Source organism: Mirounga leonina, unplaced genomic scaffold, assembly GCF_011800145.1.
Source record: "Mirounga leonina isolate KUSES-001 unplaced genomic scaffold, KU_Mleo_1.0 Mir_53, whole genome shotgun sequence".
Lineage (NCBI taxonomy): Eukaryota > Metazoa > Chordata > Mammalia > Carnivora > Phocidae > Mirounga > Mirounga leonina.
In genome coordinates this window covers 10,904,250-10,921,740 of record NW_023270807.1, presented here as the reverse complement: position 1 = coordinate 10,921,740, position 17,491 = coordinate 10,904,250, and the positions used below count along the sequence as shown (strand labels likewise).

The 17,491-nt window shown below is 40.3% G+C and overlaps 1 protein-coding gene across 2 annotated transcripts in view; it reads right to left on the bottom strand.

The window, feature by feature from the left end:
- CDC5L (cell division cycle 5 like) overlaps window positions 1-17,491 on the bottom strand; it is a 47,576-nt gene that overhangs the window by 29,727 nt on the left and 358 nt on the right. For both annotated transcript variants that reach the window (XM_034991584.1, XM_034991585.1), the window contains exons 2-7: window positions 14,858-14,961; window positions 12,987-13,148; window positions 11,806-11,933; window positions 10,046-10,145; window positions 3,269-3,487; window positions 1,527-1,671 (exon numbers count right to left, since the gene is read on the bottom strand). In XM_034991584.1, the coding sequence (XP_034847475.1) occupies window positions 1,527-1,671; window positions 3,269-3,487; window positions 10,046-10,145; window positions 11,806-11,933; window positions 12,987-13,148; window positions 14,858-14,961 (858 nt within the window). The remainder of the gene's footprint in view (window positions 1-1,526; window positions 1,672-3,268; window positions 3,488-10,045; window positions 10,146-11,805; window positions 11,934-12,986; window positions 13,149-14,857; window positions 14,962-17,491) is intronic.

Sequence of the window (17,491 nt, the reverse complement as noted above, 5' to 3'; positions counted from 1 at the left end):
GTGTTCCCTCTCTCGCTGTGTCTCTCTGTCAAATAAATAAATAAAATCTTTAAAATAATTAAATAAATACATACATACATACATACATAAAATCTTTTTAAAAAATCAATCCACTGAGCCACAAGATCCCTTGAGAAAAATCAAAAGGCATTACCCTTGGTAATTTTACAAAAATAAGCATCCTAAGGAGAACTAAGAAAAAAAGTTACAGGCAAACTCTTAATTTAAGAAATATCACTACTTGGGGGCGCCTGGGTGGCTCAGTTGGTTAAGCGACTGCCTTCGGCTCAGGTCATGATCCTGGAGTCCCAGGATCGAGTCCCGCATCGGACTCCCTGCTCAGCAGGGAGTCTGCTTCTCCCTCTGATCCTCCCCCCTCTCATGCTCTCTCTCTCTGTCTCATTCTCTCTCTCAAATAAATAAATAAAATCTTTAAAAAAAAAAAAAAAAAAGAAAGAAATATCACTACTTGGAATGACATCTGACAAATTGATGTCATGTTTATACCCAAGAATTTTGTGTTGATGCAGCCAGCACATCATTTGGAGAAAGAAGCTCTTCTGTCCCCCTAGCTCCATCCGTCTGCTCCATTAAACCATCCAATTCTACGGAGCTGTACTACTCAAAATAAAACAAGAGCTTATTCAGAACTCCCATAGTTTTGACCAACTAAAATTAAGTCAAAGGAAGAGAGCGTGGATAAGCTGAATGAGGATATGTTTCTTTCTCTCTTCTCCACAACTCCCACATTAATTTTCACACTGTTGTCTCAAAAAGAGAAGTATGACACAACAAAACGTTCCCTATAAGAAAGCAGCCTAGGGGGTGCCTGGGTGGCTCAGTCGGTTAAGTGCCTGACTCCTGATCTCAGCCCAGGTTTTGATTTCAGGTGAGCTCAAGCCTGGCATTGGGCTCCATGCTGGGCAGCACTGGACTCCACATTGATCTTGGAGCCTACTTTAAATAAAAAGGGGGGGACGCCTGCATGCCACAGTAGGTTAAAGCCTCCAACTCTTACTTTCAGTTCAGGTCATGATCTCAGGGTCATGAGAAGGACCCCATATCAGGCTCTGCGCTCAGCACAGAGTCCGCTTGTCCCTCTACCTCCTACTCTGCCCCTCCCCCAACTCATACTCACACGAGCATGCACTCTCTCTCTCAAATAAATAAATAAAATCTTTAAAAAAGAAAGCAGCCTAAAGTCTACAAAGCCAAATATCACCTTTATGCTAGTCAGCTACAATAAGAGGCCAGGAGCCCTAACCTGTTTGCAAATTGCTAAGAGCTGACAAACCATCACAGGAACAGTTTAAGGCCTGATATAATTTATACAGAGAAGTTGTTACTTATTTACCATACTATATCACAAGGACTTATTTTTATGTGGCTCACCTATTACACTGTGAACTTCTTAAGGGCACCCAACACCTAGCAAAAACCTGGCACATAAACCCTCAAACATGTGCTTGCTAAATAAATGATAAAGATAGGAGTTCACACAATGAAAAACTGAATTAACAGATTACCTGAGGGGCAGGAAGTACTAGTTTGCTTCTCTTTTTAGTAAATTCAGAAACACCACTAGTCTGAAGAATAGCTGATGGTAGATCAGATTCTTTTTTCCTTTTCAAATGTTGCTTGTCTTTTTTTCTGTCCCTTCCTTCTTTTTCACTATCATGAATCAAAGTAAGTAAGAGATTTTGTAAAGTTACATATAATCAATAACAGTAAAAGCCATATAAATACTCATACACTTTGAACAAAATAATTCCATTCCTAAAAAAATTACTGATAAAAAGACAAAATCCAAATACATTAAGTTGTGCCCTACACCATCACTTACCCACTATATTCAAGAGGAATGCAGCTTAGAATAGCAATAGAATTATTAAGAAAATAAAAATACAGTACTAACTATGTACCAAACATTAAGCCTATATAAAGACTATGATGATAAACAAAATGTTATGTATAATTTCAAAATGAAAACAAAACTACTCCTACATCATGATAATACTCTTATAAAAGTATGTGTGTGCACATATGAAAATGAAGGTTGACAAGCATACAAAATGGGAAATAATTATATGAACAGGATGGGATTAAAACACTAAATTTTTAAATTTCCCTTTAAAACTGTTCTTTGGGGCACCTGGATGGTGCGGTCAGTTGAGCATCTGACTCTTGATTTCGGCTCAGGTCATGCATGATCTCGGGGTTGTGGGATCAAGCCCCTCATAGGGGTCCACACTCAGTGGGGAGTCAGCTTGTCCCTCTCCCTTGGTTCCTGCTCCCACTCTCTCTCTTAAATAAACAAATCTTTGAAAATATCTGTTCAATAGTTCGTTATGATTCTTTTTTTCCATTATGATTCTTTTTAATTCACAAATTTTTTTAAAGGATATTTAAGTCCTGACAATTAATTATGAACACCAGGCTCAAGGCCACCTTTGAAAGCTCCAAGAATGCCTCCTCCCGGTCTGCATGTCAGCCTCTTCCCCATCTAGCCTGCCCCTTCCAGACGATCCGCTCCCACTTCAACCTCTTCATTTGCACAGGCTACCTAAAACAAGGTTTTAATTTGAGAAATAAATTTAATGGAGTACATCCAAGAAAATCCTGTTTCACAGTGCCTGACATCTGTCATTTAGTACCAATCCATGTCAACAAAAATGGAAGGTCAGTGAGGGAGCAGAAAACCAAAACTCTCTTGACAATCGGAAAAGGTTCTCCCCACGATATTCAGATGCAAGAATGGAGAAACCCTAAAAATCCCTAAAAATAGGCAAAATCCTCTGCACCCTTAGACAAACATTTTACAAACACACTTATCCCCATTAGTTAAAAAGATTTAAGTATGCATCAGTAACTTTTTTCTTTTAATTTCATTCTAAGAGAAACAAGATAAAATTTTCACTAGGAAAGACAAAAAGAAACATCCAATTTGGACAGATTCCTCAGGCCATTAGTGAAATAACTAACCCGCTCACAAACGTACATAAACGTTAAGATGGTGACTCAGTGAGCAGACAGTACACCAGAGCCAAGTGCTGACATTTCAAGAGATGCAAACACCCTTTTGTGCCAGAAACATGACAGCAAGGGTCACTGGTTTTCTCAGAAAGGTGAATCCAGTAAATAAATAAAAACACTATGTAGGCCACATTGTCCTACATAATAAAAATCTGGCTCTGACAAGAATAGTACATGGCCCTCCATAAAATTCCTACTATACTTTTTCATTTTCAAAATCAGAAAGGTGACTTACGATCTTAGTTCCCCATCAAGATCCTGTTGTCTTAATTTTCTGAAATCTGCATCAAGAGCCTGGTAGTTTTCCTCAGAAGTATCATAGAAACCAAGAGCAGGCTTTTTTTCAAACGGGATTTCAGCATTATAATCAACTCCTCTCTTCTTTTTTCTCTTCTTCTGAATTTCTATACCAGCTGCTCGAAGTTCTCTTCTCTTTTGGAGGGCTGCAAGGCGCCTGAAGAAAACGAACCCAAGATCACTTTCAAAATCACATACCATGTAATTTTATGAAGAAATAGAGTGAAGAAAACTATCTGGTTATTTGGGGAAGAAATATTTATTTAAATCCTCACCTCACACCATTCACCAAAACACTGGAGATTGGAATTCCCCTTCTGATTTAAAGGTTACACACACAAGCAAAAAGAAAAACTAAAAGGAACTACAAGTAAATATGTGTCTGGTCTCTGGATGGGAATGTATTCACTTGATATAAATTAAACAAAGGGCAAAGGTAAAGATCAACAGCTTTGCATTTTTTTTTTTAACATTTTATTTTAAGTAATTTCTACACCCAATGTGGGGCTTGAACTCACGACCCCGAGATCAAGTTGAATGTTCTACCAACTGAGCCAGGCGGCTGCCCCAACAGCTTTGAATTTTAAATTTTATATCTCTATACCACTATTTTTATTAAATCATGAAACAAAATTAACAGGCAAATAACAGGAAAAACATTTGCAATTAATATTGGCAATGGTTAGATATAAAGAATCTATGCAGGTTTTCGGGTTTTTTTTAATGTATCCTAAGGGGGGATAAAAAGAAGGAAATAAATAGTTCATTAAGGAAAAAGATGCAAATAGCCAAAATAATAAAAGGTATACTTAGCTAAGAATCACAAATTAAATCAAGTACCAATTCTGCATATCTCATTAGTAGTCTTCAGTTTTTTTGTTTTGTTTTAATGGCAAGCCATGCAAAAAGTGGACAATCACCCACACTGGTAATGGAAAGTAAATTGGTAAAGCTTCCCCAAAGAGAATTTGGAAATATACATTAAAACCCCTAAAGTTTCTCACATTTTTTAACCCAACAATTTCACTCCTCAGCCTTTAGCCTAAAGAAATAAATACCATGAACAAGGCCTTAGCTACACGACTTCACCAAGCCCTGTTCATTAGCTGATAACTGGACACAATCTAGACATCCAATAGTAAGAAATTAGTTAAGAGCATTTACAGCATAGCTATAAGATAGGATATTATACAGCCATCTGTATAACCTTAAAAAAAAAAAATCTGTAAATCTACTCTGCCACAGAAAGATGCTCAAGACATATTGGTATGTCAAAAATGTTACCAAATTCACATGTTACAGAGCAACATGTAAAAAATTATATGCATATCTATCAGTGAACCTATGCATATAAGATGTGAAACATGTCTACCAAAATATTAACAGTAATTATCACTGGAGGTTGGAATTTCATTTCATCTTTACTTTTTTGTACTTTCCCGTAATGCTATAATTTTAATGATTTAATGATGAGAAAAGCTATTTACAGTATTAATGGGGGAAAATCAGTATGCAGAGCCTCATGCTGGAAGTTGCTCTTATGTTTTTGTTTTTGTTTGAGATTTTATTTATTTGACAGAGAAAGACACAGCAAGAGAGGGAACACAAGCAGGGGGAGTGGGAGAGGGAGAAGCAGGCTTCTCGCTGAGCAGGGAGCCCGACGTGGGGCTCAATCCGAGAACCCTGGAATCATGGCTCGAGCTGAAGGCAGGCACTTAACGACTGAGCCACCCAGGCGCCCCTCAGTCTGTACTTCCTAATTGATTAAGTTCTTTCCAGCTTATCTTTTAACTCAGACAAAAGACCCTGCAGGCAAAGCAACCCCCCCTCAAGCAATAAAGACTGCCCTGAGCCAGCGAGACCCTGTGTCAGTGACTCCTAGACAGCGATCCACCTGCCCTTTCCGGCCCACCTGCACGTACCCACTGACCTTTGTCCCACATTTTCCTTATATAAACCTGGAAATATTTTCGGCACTTTGGAGACAGTCTTTGAGATGTTAGTCCGTGGTCTCCCCGGTGGTGGCCTCACCAAAATACATTCCTTTCGTGATTCACCACCACTCATCTCTCTGCCTTTGGAATTTTGTTGGCAGCAAGTGGCCAAACCCGGTCTGTTTGGGACCCCCCCGGAGCTGGGTGCTCTTACACCCCTGCACCCCAATCTAGCAAAATTCAGTTTAAAAAAAGTGTGGTAGCTGAATTAAGACCCACTTTCTCTTCTCTTACCCCCTCTCAGGTCTGGGAGATAGAAACTCTACTCCACGCTGATGCAGCCAAAAACACAGGGTTCTCTCGCCCACACCACTCTAGTTCCCAACAGGAGTGCTTTCATTCCAGGAGGGGCAGAACATCAGCAATTCCCATCCTGCCTCCAGACACCTGTTGCAGAGGCTAAATTCCAACAAGAGTTGCCCAGACCAGGGCCACTTCCTTCTTCTGCCCAAATAGAAGCTCTACCTTGGGACAATGCTGTTAAGAATATTGGTGCTCCAGTAAGTAGTCCTTGTCCCAGCTTGAGGGATGAGGCTTCCACAGTAGGAGAAGCAAGCCATGGAGACCTGCGGTTGCTGCCTACACCTAGCACTCAGCTCCTACGGTGGGGATGTCATTCAAAGACAAACACACCAGAGCACAGGCGTAGAACAGAGAACTCCAATTCTCCCCCAAAAGAAACTGACTTCATTTGCTAGAGTATGGAGAAAATGTTCAAGCCTAAAGGTACTCTCAAAAACAGTGGAACTTGTGAAAGGTAACTGGGAAGAAACTGGTAGATTCACTGAAGATACAGGCTAAACTATAGGCCCACTAGTTTGCCAGAGAGAAACAAAGAAAGAAATAAATGGGAGGGCCTTCCTGGGGTCAGAACAAATACCTGACCTGAAGGTTAGTTCTGAAACTACCCCTTCAAAGGAGCCCAGGTTTAATTGGATCAGTTTGTGGAACAATTTGTGCCCCACGACATTGTTGGAAACAATACAGCAATCAGCTGGCAATTAGTAGAGTTTAAAAACTGGGTGTAGCCAGGGAAAAAGATGTCAAAGTATGGTCAAAACCACATCATCCCAGGGTGACTGTGGGCATACCCAAGACCGCAGCCTCCATGAGGAGCAACATCAGAGGCTTTACATTTCTGAGGAGAGGGAAGGAGAGAAGAGACTTCACTAAAATAACCCACAGTCACTAAACAAGCAAACAAATAATATAATAAGTTGGGGGTAGGGAGAACATGGTACCCAGAATTGCTCCAATGTATCATCTAAAGTGTCCAGTTCCCAACAAAAAAATTTGAGACACGCAAAGAAACAGGAAAGCATGACCCATACACCAGAAAAAAGCTGGCAACAGATGGCAACAGAAACTGCCAGTGAGAACAACCAGATGTCAGATTTAGTAGACAGACTTCAACAAAAAACAAAAGGAAACTGTGATTAAAAAAGCAAAGGAAGGTATGATGAAAATCAGTAAAGAGACAGAAATAACTTAACCATATACAAACTGTGGAGTTGAAAAGTATAAAGCTAAAAGGAAAACTTCACTAGAGGGGCTCAACAGTAGGTGTGAACCTACAAAAGAACTAGTGAACTTATGGAGAGATGGGTATACAATCTGGAAAAAAAGAGAAAATGAAACAGGAACAGAGCCTCACAGAAATATGGGGCATCATTAAGTGAACCAACATATGCACAATAGGAATACCAAAAAGAGAGAAAAAGGAGAATAAAATATTCAAAGAAATAATGGCTGAAAATTCCGCAAATTTACTGACCCTACACATCCAGAACAATCAACAAACTCCAGGTCAGATAAAAAAGAAATCCGCAAACAGAAACATCATGCTAAAAATGCTAAAAGCCAAAGACAAGGAGAAAATCTTGAAAGCAGCAAGAGAAAGATGATTTCATGGCTTACAAGGGAACTTCAATAAGATTAACAGCTAACTTCTCATCAAAACAGCATATACAATATGATCCAATTTTATACAAATATTACTATGTGTGTATGTATACACATAAATGCAGCTCTGCATTATTTTTTTAATTATTATTTATTGTTATGTTAATCCCCATACATTACAACATTAGTTTTAGATGTAGTGTTCCATGATTCATTGTTTGTGCATAACACCCAGTGCTCCATGCAGAACGTGCCCTCCTCAATACCCATCACCAGGCTAACCCATCCTCCCACCCCACCCCCCACTCCAGCAACCCTCAGTTTGTTTACTGAGATTAAGAATTCCTCATATCAGGGGCGCCTGGGTGGCTCAGTCGTTAAGCGTCTGCCTTCGGCCCAGGTCATAATCCCAGGGTCCTGGGATTGAGCCCCGCATCGGGCTCCCTGCTCAGCTGGAAGCCTGCTTCTCCCTCTCCCACTCCCCCTGCTTGTGTTCCCTCTCTCGCTGTGTCTTTCTCTGTCAAATAAATAAATAAAATCTTTAAAAAAAAAAAAAAAGAATTCCTCATATCAGTGAGGTCATATGATACATGTCTTTCTCTGTTTGACTTATTTCGCAGCTCTGCATTATAAGAAAGGCCTGCAAGGACACATTTACAAAGTAAAGTAATTTCATTCTTTAAATAAGGGAAATAAAGACTTCAAATGACATCAGAAAACCTTTACAATATCACGCTAAGTGAATAAAACCAAGCCATATAGCATCGTATCAACCACTCCCCCCAAAGAGAAAAAAGTACAACACGGGAGGAAAAGTGTATTACTTTTATAATCAATAATCAATAAAAAGCTTTAAAACACCCAGGGACGCCTGGGTGGCTCAGTCTGTTAAGCAGTTGCCTTCAGCCCAGGTCATGATCCCAGGGTCCTGGGATCGAGTCCCACATCGGTCTCCTTGCTCAGCGGGGAGCCTGCTTGTCCCTCTGCTTGTGCTGTCAAATAAAATCTTTAAAAAAAAAAAAAGTTTTAAAACAGATCTGTAATTTAGCATTAAAAAAGGAAACAGGCCTGCAATGTATTTTGCATACAAACCAATCTAATCTAAGATACATGTACAACACAAGTTATTAAGATTTATAGATTCTATAAGAAAATCTACAAGATAGTACAGATTTAAATCTGCTGAACAGTATTTAAAGCAAGCAATACCAGTTATACTCAGCGAGAAGCATCCTTGGCCCGATCTACGTGGCTAAAAGGCTCAAAATATTTGGTCTCCAAACACCAATGGACAAAAATGAAAAAGTGAATTTTTTTCAACCCTACTCACATTACTTAATCTTAAATAGTGTACAAAAGAGAAAAATGACTGAAACTGGGCAGAAAATTGAGCATCTCCTCTTGGTTTACTGTTTCAGGCCATTCATACCCCCCTTAAGTAACTATTTTGGTCTAGTGACTCGCCAGCTATGCCAACAAGCATCCTCAAGCACGAATCCTCCATCCCAGGATCTGGAACCTCAGAGTCATTACTAGGGAAACTATCACATCCTAGTCATCAAGTCAGGAAGCACTTCCCAGTATGGGGACCAAAAAGGCAGCTGTGAAGACTGAGAAGGTTATTCCAATGCCTGAATTCCAAAAGCTAATAAGCTCTTATACAATTCATATTTTCCTTTTATCCACTTCATCTTGGTTTCTGGGCCATTAGAAATTATATCAATCATGGATCTAACCAAAAGGAAAAAGGAAGGGGAAAATGGAGAAAACCTTGAACAGACAGCAATACTTAATTCCACTCACTTTTTTTTTTTTTTTTTTTTTAAGATTTTATTTAGGGCGCCTGGGTGGCTCAGTTGGTTAAGCGACTGCCTTCGGCTCAGGTCATGATCCTGGAGTCCCGAGATCAAGTCCCGCATCAGGCTCCCTGCTCAGCAGGGAGTCTGCTTCTCCCTCTGACCCTCCCCCCTCTCATGTGCTCTCTCTCTCTCATTCTCTCTCTCAAATAAAAGATTTTATTTATTTATTTGACAGAGAGATAGACAGAAGAGCACAAGCAGAGGGAGTGGCAGAGGGAGAGGGAGAAGCAGGTTCTGCACTGAGCAAGGAACCCGATGCGGGACTTGATCCCAGGACCCTGAGATCATGACCTGAGCCGAAGGCAGACGCTTAACCATCTGAGCCACCCAGGCGCCCTCCACTCACTTTTTAAATGAAAATTTCTGAGAGCCTAAAATTTGGTTCAAGCCTCATTAACTCCTTCTACATTCAGCCAAGTTTCCTATTTCACAACCTGCACAATACTAACCAAAAAGATTAAGTGGCAGTCATGCAGAAGTCACACAGCCTTGTGTGTCCTCTAGCCATCTGACTCCAAGATGGCTATAACAAATGAAGCTCTCCTATGTTAACAGAACAAATTAACATATCAAATGACTATCTGGGCATTACCTCTGCCAACATCTTTTACTTCTTACAACATCTTTTCAAATACATTTTTTTCCCTGTATCTATTCTACAATGGTTAAGGGGAAAAATAAGACTTTTCCAAAGTACAGGGGTGCCTGGTTGGCTCAGTTGGAGGAGAATGCGACTCTTGATCTTGGGGTTGTGAGTTCAAGCCCCATGCTGGGTGTAGAGATTACTAAAAAAATAAACTTTAAAAAATTTTTCCAAAATATAAAGGAACTAAAGAATATTAGCATAATTGGAATTGGACAATTCCAATTATTACTCACCCAAAAGAATTGATATATCAGTTTTACTGGGCCTAAAAATGCACAGACTAATTGTTCAACTATAGATGGAAACAACCATACCTTGCTTCTTCCAATTGCTTCTCTCTTGCTTTCCTCTTGGCTTTCTTTCCCTGAGTATTTGCCAGGCGGGCTCTAGCTTCAGAAAGCATCTCAAGTTCATCTGCAAAAATAAAAAGAAGAAAAACTAAGTTCTCCAACATAAGCAAGGTATGTGAGACACACACTGTATTGCTTAAGAAGAGAAAAACCATAAATGTAATCATTATATAGCAGAGCATAATGGTAATAGCTTGGGTTTTGAAATCAGAAAAACCGAAGTTAAAAACTAGGCCCACTTGCTAGCTATGTGACCCTGGATAATTTATTTACCCTCCCTGGGCACATTTACCATCTATAAAAAGAGAATAACAAGTCCTATTTCACAGGAATGTTGAGAAGAACTAAGTAAAATATAACAGGTTATATTTTTAATTTAATATATTTAATATATTATATTATTATATATATATTTATATATATATATTTAATATATATATTTAATATATAATTTAATTTAATAATTTAATTACATCCTTCATTATCGTAACTAACTGGCACAGCACCAATCGTGAAAAACCATTACAAAAACTATTTAATTATAAAGAAACTGACAATCTCCATTAGATACACCTTTCTTCCCCTCTATTTCTCTCTTCCAATACATTTCCATGGCTCCCAGAGTAAAACAGATTTCATTACTGATGCCTTAGAGCAATTCCTATATAAGGCTGTCCGGTGGAATCACAAGGGAACTTTAAAAAAAAAAACTCAGGGGCGCCTGGGTGGCTCAGTCGTTAAGCGTCTGCCTTCGGCTCAGGTCATGATCCCAGAGTCCTGGGATCCAGCCCTGCATCGGGCTCCCTGCTCAGCGGGAAGCTTGCTTCTCCCTCTCCCACTCCCCCTGCTTGTGTTCCTTCTCTCGCTGTGTCTCTCTCTGTCAAATAAATAAAATCTTAAAAAAAAAAAAAAGACGCTTTTTGTTAAAATTAATTAATTAATTTTTAAAAACTCAGATTCCAGAATTACCCTCTCCACACTCCAGCTTACTGACTCAGATCTCCTGGAGAGGCCCTGGTACCTGTGTTTTTAAAAGTTCACCAAATGACAATGATGCAGATGGAAACCACTACCTTTAAACTTTAAAATTTTTAAATCTCAACAAATATTCACTGAATGCTTCACAACAACCCTGTGGGGTAAGATAACTATTACTCTCTATCTGGCAGGAAAGAGAATCAAATCTCAGAAAGATTATGACTTGCCTAAGGTCAAAGAGCTAGTAAGTGGCAGATGCTGAGTCTAAAATCCAGTTCCTCTGATTCTTGATTCGAGGTCTGAAGAAGGGATTGTAAGTCAGCCTCATAGTAGTGCAGTGCCGCCTTTTCACAAAGATTAAATTACCTGCCTGAAGTCAAAGCTGTTAACAGGACTGGAACCCCAAATCCTGTCTTCTTATTGCTGCCTCTCTCCATGGAATGGGAATGAGAAAACAGAATCCTCAAGTGCTTACCACTAGCCTTTAGGAAATTTGTCTAGTAGTATATTACGCTGCTTCATTTATTACATGAATTAAAAAATCAAAAGCTAAAGACACAGTGTCCAGAAAGAGCAATTACTTTGTCACAGAAGACTGGACACATTTAGAAAGAGAATAATAACTGCAGACAGAACTGGGGTTCTAAAAAGTCAGAGGAGCTTAGAAAGAAACTCAAAGAGTTAAAACGAGACTGGAGGAATCTATGGTTACCAAAGAAATAAATTCCTGAGCAGCATATACTCACCCTCATCCATATCAATTGGATCAGGCCTTGCTGGTTTTGTTTCTGGATTTGGATCTATTTCTCCAGGTTTAAGTTTTCGTGGATCATCTGTTGTTTCCTCTTCATTGTCTCTCTGTGCAGCTTTATCCCTAGAAAAAGGCCCAGAGAAGTTAAGTCACACTATCACACCATTCAGTCTTAGAAATAACCACGTTTCCTAGCACTAGCACTCTTTTCTTTCAAAAACCGAACAGATGGGGGCGCCTGGGTGGCTCAGATGGTTAAGCGTCTGCCTTCAGCTCAGGTCATGATCCCAGCGTCCTGGGATTGAGCCCTGCATCGAGCCCCGCATTGGGCTCCCTGCTCAGAGGGGAGCCTGCTTCTCCCTCTCCCTCTGCCTCTCTCCCTGCTCATGCTCTCTCTCTCTCTATCTCTGTGTCTCAAATGAATAAATAAAATCTTTAAAAAAAAAAGAAAGTAAATCAATAAAAAAAAAAAACCAACAGATGCGCATTCACAAAATAAAGTGATTCTACTATTGCTTCACCTGAAAGAAATGGTATTAAAATTCTAATTTCAATGAGTGTTTCCATTCACTATGAAATACAATCCAAGCAGCTCCTTAATCACAAATGCAGGAACACTATACAAATTAAAAATCTTTTAACGAAGAACCAAGAGGTCCTGACTAACTCTCAGCAACGTGATTATGGGTGATTTTTTGCTTTTTTACTACTTTTTCCCCGATTTTCTAGAATAAATACATATGATTAGTCTAACACGTTCGAATTATTCTTTTAAAAAATATGTAACAAAGGGCGCCTGGGTGGTTCAGTTGGTTAAAGCATCTGCCTTCAGCTCAGGTCATGATCCCAGGGTCCTCGGATGGAGCCCTGCATCGGGCTCCCTGCTCCGCAAGAAGCCTGCTTCTCCCTCTCCCACTCCCCCTGCTTGTGTTCCCTCTCTCGCTGTGTCTCTCTCTGTCAAATAAATAAATAAAATCTTAAAAAAAAAAAAAAGTAACAAATATATAATTTTAATCAATATAGTATACCCTTAGAGTATATAATTCAATAGCTTTAGCTCCTCTGGCTTTACTCCGATGCAACTAAATGTTTAAAGACAGAACATGCTAAAAGTTTATTCAGTCTCATTCAGGAGATATACATATATTTGAATACTGCGTTTGGAAATTGACTTACAAAAGAAACTCATAGTGTTCCAAGCACTGGGCAGCTGTTCTTCCGATGATTGGTGCAATGGTCCTCCACTGAGTTGGCATCAACTTGGCCAAGTGTAAGAGTTTTTCTTCTTCTTCTCTGGACCATTCTGTTTTCTTAATGCTTGGATCCAGCCACTCGTACCTATTAAAAAGATACCATTTTAAACATTGATTGGTCACCTAGCATGAATATCCTACTTACACATTAGATATACTAACCTCTAAGGTCTGAAAAACACAAGCTAACTCTCAGCCTTCAATTATGAAAGCTGTTCTTTGTTCACAACAGAATGTTCATTATTTGGCTAACTTTACCCCACTCAATATTCTCTAAGTCACCAAATTCTACTGTATTTTAATTATGCAAGGCTAGAATGCTTGAAAAAGGTAAACTAACTGAAACATGATTATATGGCTTCTTTCTCATCATTTCCATTCATCCTACACTTTGTTAGAGGCTTTGAAATTACCTGAAATAAGACAATAACACCTCACATTTTTAGTGTTTCTAGTTTTCAAAACACTGTCTCATACTTTGATTCAGTTCCCATTCAGTTCCCAACACCTTGGTTTACTTCGAGTTTACCTGCCTGAAGTCAATGTAGTTAACAGGACTGGAACCCCAAATCCTGTCTTCTTATTGCTGCCTCTCTCCATGGAATGGGAATGAGAAAACAGAATCCTCAAGTGCTTACCACTAGCCTTTAGGAAATCTGTCTAGTAGTATATATCTGACTTACACTCATTAAATGGCTTTCCAACATCATACGCTTTATTTGGAGTTTTTAAGTAAAACTACTATGCCATCCTCTATCTTTCCTATCACACCACCCAACCCACCTTTTCCATCCAGTCTACATAGCTGGCAAATAAGATACAAGCCTTACTAAATATTGGGGCAGGAGCTTAACTCCACTGAGAGAAGCAGAAATCAAAACTTCTTCAGGCTGAGGACCATCTTCCTCTTTGGGATCCAACCTCTACATTCTGATCCTTTCTCCCACCCAGGTGCCTAGGAAATTAAGTCACACTTGTACAATCCAAAATATGATCCTAGTACCACATGGGTCAAGGCTGAGGCCAGATCACTCATGCCAAGCGCTTAATAGCAAATATACAATATTTCAACTATATTAGGGCACCTGGGTGGCTCGGTCGGTTGAGCATCTGCCTTCGGCTCAGGTCGTGATCCCAGGGCTCTGGGATCAAGCCCCGCATTGGGCTCCCTGCTCAGCAGGAAGTCTGCTTCTCCCTCTGCCCCTCCCATTGCTCATGCTTGCACTCGTGCTCGCTCTCTCTCTCTCTCTCTCTCGCCCTCTCTCTGAAATAAATAAAATCTTTAAAAAAACAATATTTCAACTGTATTAATAAGGGAGCTCAGCTAACTGTGAGCTAGCCTAGAAAATTAACCATTATTTATCATTAATTTCTTCGGGAAAGTAAGTTCTAAATCAACTTACAAACTTTTGGAAGTTTATGGAACGCAATCCATTTACAGTACTAAAATTTACTTTAGTAAATTTACTAAAAGTAAATTTATTTTATGCTTCACAAAACACTCAAGTACATTAACTTGTTTGAACCTCATATCTCCATCAGTTAAGGCCAAGTATTATTATCCCAATTGGGAGAAAACAGGGACAGGAAAGAGGGGATAGAAAAATGGCTTGCCTAAGACCACAAAGGAAAAAAGTGACAGCTAAGGCTTAAATCTAAATTCTCATCTCCCACTCCGTCGCACTTTCTGTTCCATCACACTGCCTGCTTTCTTTGGCAAGGTTCAAAGAACTGACATCTTCCTCATCATAATTAAGGTCGCTTTCTGCTTTCCACTCATTAAGTGGTACATACCATCTGGCTTTGCACTGCTTTGCTGATTTTCTATGCAGCAGTGAGGCAATCCTAGACCACTGGTTTTTTCCATATTTCATTACCGCTGCTTTCAGAATTTCATCCTAAAAAAATTGTCAAAGAAAAACAATATATTCATCACAAAATTCTAAGTGAGAAAAGACAAAATTTAAATTAACTCTAACAGGATTGCTAGGGAGAAAGTCATAAACACACATACACACACACACACACATACACACACACACACACCCTAGGTAAGGGGGGAAAAAAGTACAAAAACTTCGTTTACTATAATAATAAACAACAAACCAGAATTGGCAAAACGCAAAAAATTAAGAAGAAATCCCTCAGAAGGATATCCTACATCTCCTTATACACAAACCCTCCCCCACCCCAATAAACTGGGAGTACCGACCAATCTGAGAAACCCTACTTGGCAGTGATTAACAAAAAGTACTCTCCAATGTTTGGCTGTCATCCTCCTCAAAAGGATACAGCTCAATCATCTATTTATTCATTCAAAAAACATTTCCTGAACACCTACCTTGTACCAGGTCTTGCATACTTAGAAAAAGAGAGTGAAATAGGCCTCATCCAGCCCTCAAGAAGCAAGTCAAGACTCTGGTGAATCCATTCTCCACTCCAGTTTACAAATATCATTTTCTCTCCAGTCCCATAACCCCTGCTTTGACCTAAAAATCCACATTTCAGGTCTAAACTAGAAATTAAGTATTTCTTCCCTGCCACACCAGTCAGTTCTTCCTCCAGGCTCTAGTTACTATTTCACCAAGGAACCCATTCTGATATGGAATTTACCAATTCCAGGGGAGTCCAGAAAGGTAAGCCACAGACCCCAAAGATAACAGAGCAATAGAGGAACATATTTGGGGCTTTTTACTGTTAGGCTTTTTTCCACATTGAACTTGAGATGCATGCCTCATACATGAGCCATTCCACCCCATTCCACACCCCCATAGTCCTCCCCTCATCATCAGAGATTTAAAAAGACTGCAGGGGGGCGCCTGGGTGGCTCAGTTGGTTAAGCGACTGCCTTCGGCTCAGGTCATGATCCTGGAGTCCCGGGATCGAGTCCCGCATCGGGCTCCCTGCTCGGCAGGGAGTCTGCTTCTCCCTCTGACCCTCCCCCCTCTCATGCTCTCTCTCTGTCATTCTCTCTCTCTCAATAAATAAATAAATAAATCTTTAAAAAAATAAATAAATAAAATAAAAAGACTGCAGGGCTTTGGCCACTACACAGGAATCCGGCTGTTACTTGATTCTGTACATCTGTCTCTCCCCCAGAAGTCATCTCTTCCCCAGTTTAAACACCCTGGTTCCCTCTGTGCAAGCTGTGAGACAAGGCTGTCACGAATTTTATGTGTAACTTTGTCACAATACTGCTAGCCTTAAATACATCTTCAACTAAGTACATATAGCAGTTATCCACCCTACTAGATTCATTCCGCAAACATCTGCCAAACAACCTATTTCATATTGGTTACTGTCCTAGGTTCTAGGGATTCCAAGACCTGGTCCTCTTGCGGTGCTGCCTGCTGGGAACAAGCAGTATCAACTAGCACTTACTGAAAGACTCCTGTGTGCCAGACTCTGTTCTAAATGTTGACTCATTTAATCCTCAAAAGAAGAAGATGATGATGATTCCCATTAGAAAACTGAGGCTCTGAGAGGTTAAAAAACTTACCAGCATCACACAGAAGAATGTGATGCTTGCAAAAGGGTAAAGCATGCTATCCCAAATGGATGAAAGAGGTGCCATGGGACCACTGGGGGTGTAACTTATTTTTACAGAGTGACTGGGCAAAAATTCCAAGAGTTTTTGACGGTTTTGAAGGATGGTCAGAAAGATGTCAAGCAGTAGGACATTCCAAGAAGGCACAAGAAGTAAAAAGACACTGCCTAAAAAGATACAATGTGCTCAGGAAACTGACAAATTCAGTGCACTCTGAATACAAACTGCACCAAAAATCTTACTCGCATTTTACTCCTTCACCACTGCCTTTCTGCTAGTCATTGGCATCATCCATTGCATTTCTGGAAGCAAAGACACTACTGTAGGCAGTTTGTCCTATCTGGTTTCTATCCTGGCTGAGGCGGAGTGACAGGAAGAGACAGGCCTTGGATCTGTCGTGATGACAGACAAGTTATGCCTTGGTAACAGGTAACAAGAGGGTTGCGGGCATAAACGAGCTCTCAACTTGGCACTCAAGCTGCTTCCCCTCTGCAAGGAAGTCAACGAAGAAACAAAGTTGTGGCCACAGCACTTCCCTATATTGGAGTTATCAGAGAGGCACCGCACCCGGGCTGAGGGACGGGGGTGTGCCAGATTACCAACTCTCACTGATACCTGCCCCGCCCCCTCCACACTGCGAGTTCCTAAAGGGCGGGGGCACATCCTCAATTCAACAAATATTCACTAAGGGCCTAACAAGTGCCTCGCACGTCGTCAAGTGGTTAAATCACAGTCCCCGTCCTTGGGGTGCTCAGATAACGCAGGGCCGGACACCAGATTAAGACCCCGAGGGTCCGCCCCGCGGTGCCCCCCCATGCAGACCAAGCAGGGCATCCTCCTCGCCTCCCCGACCTCCGCGCGCGTGCGCATAAGCTGCCGAA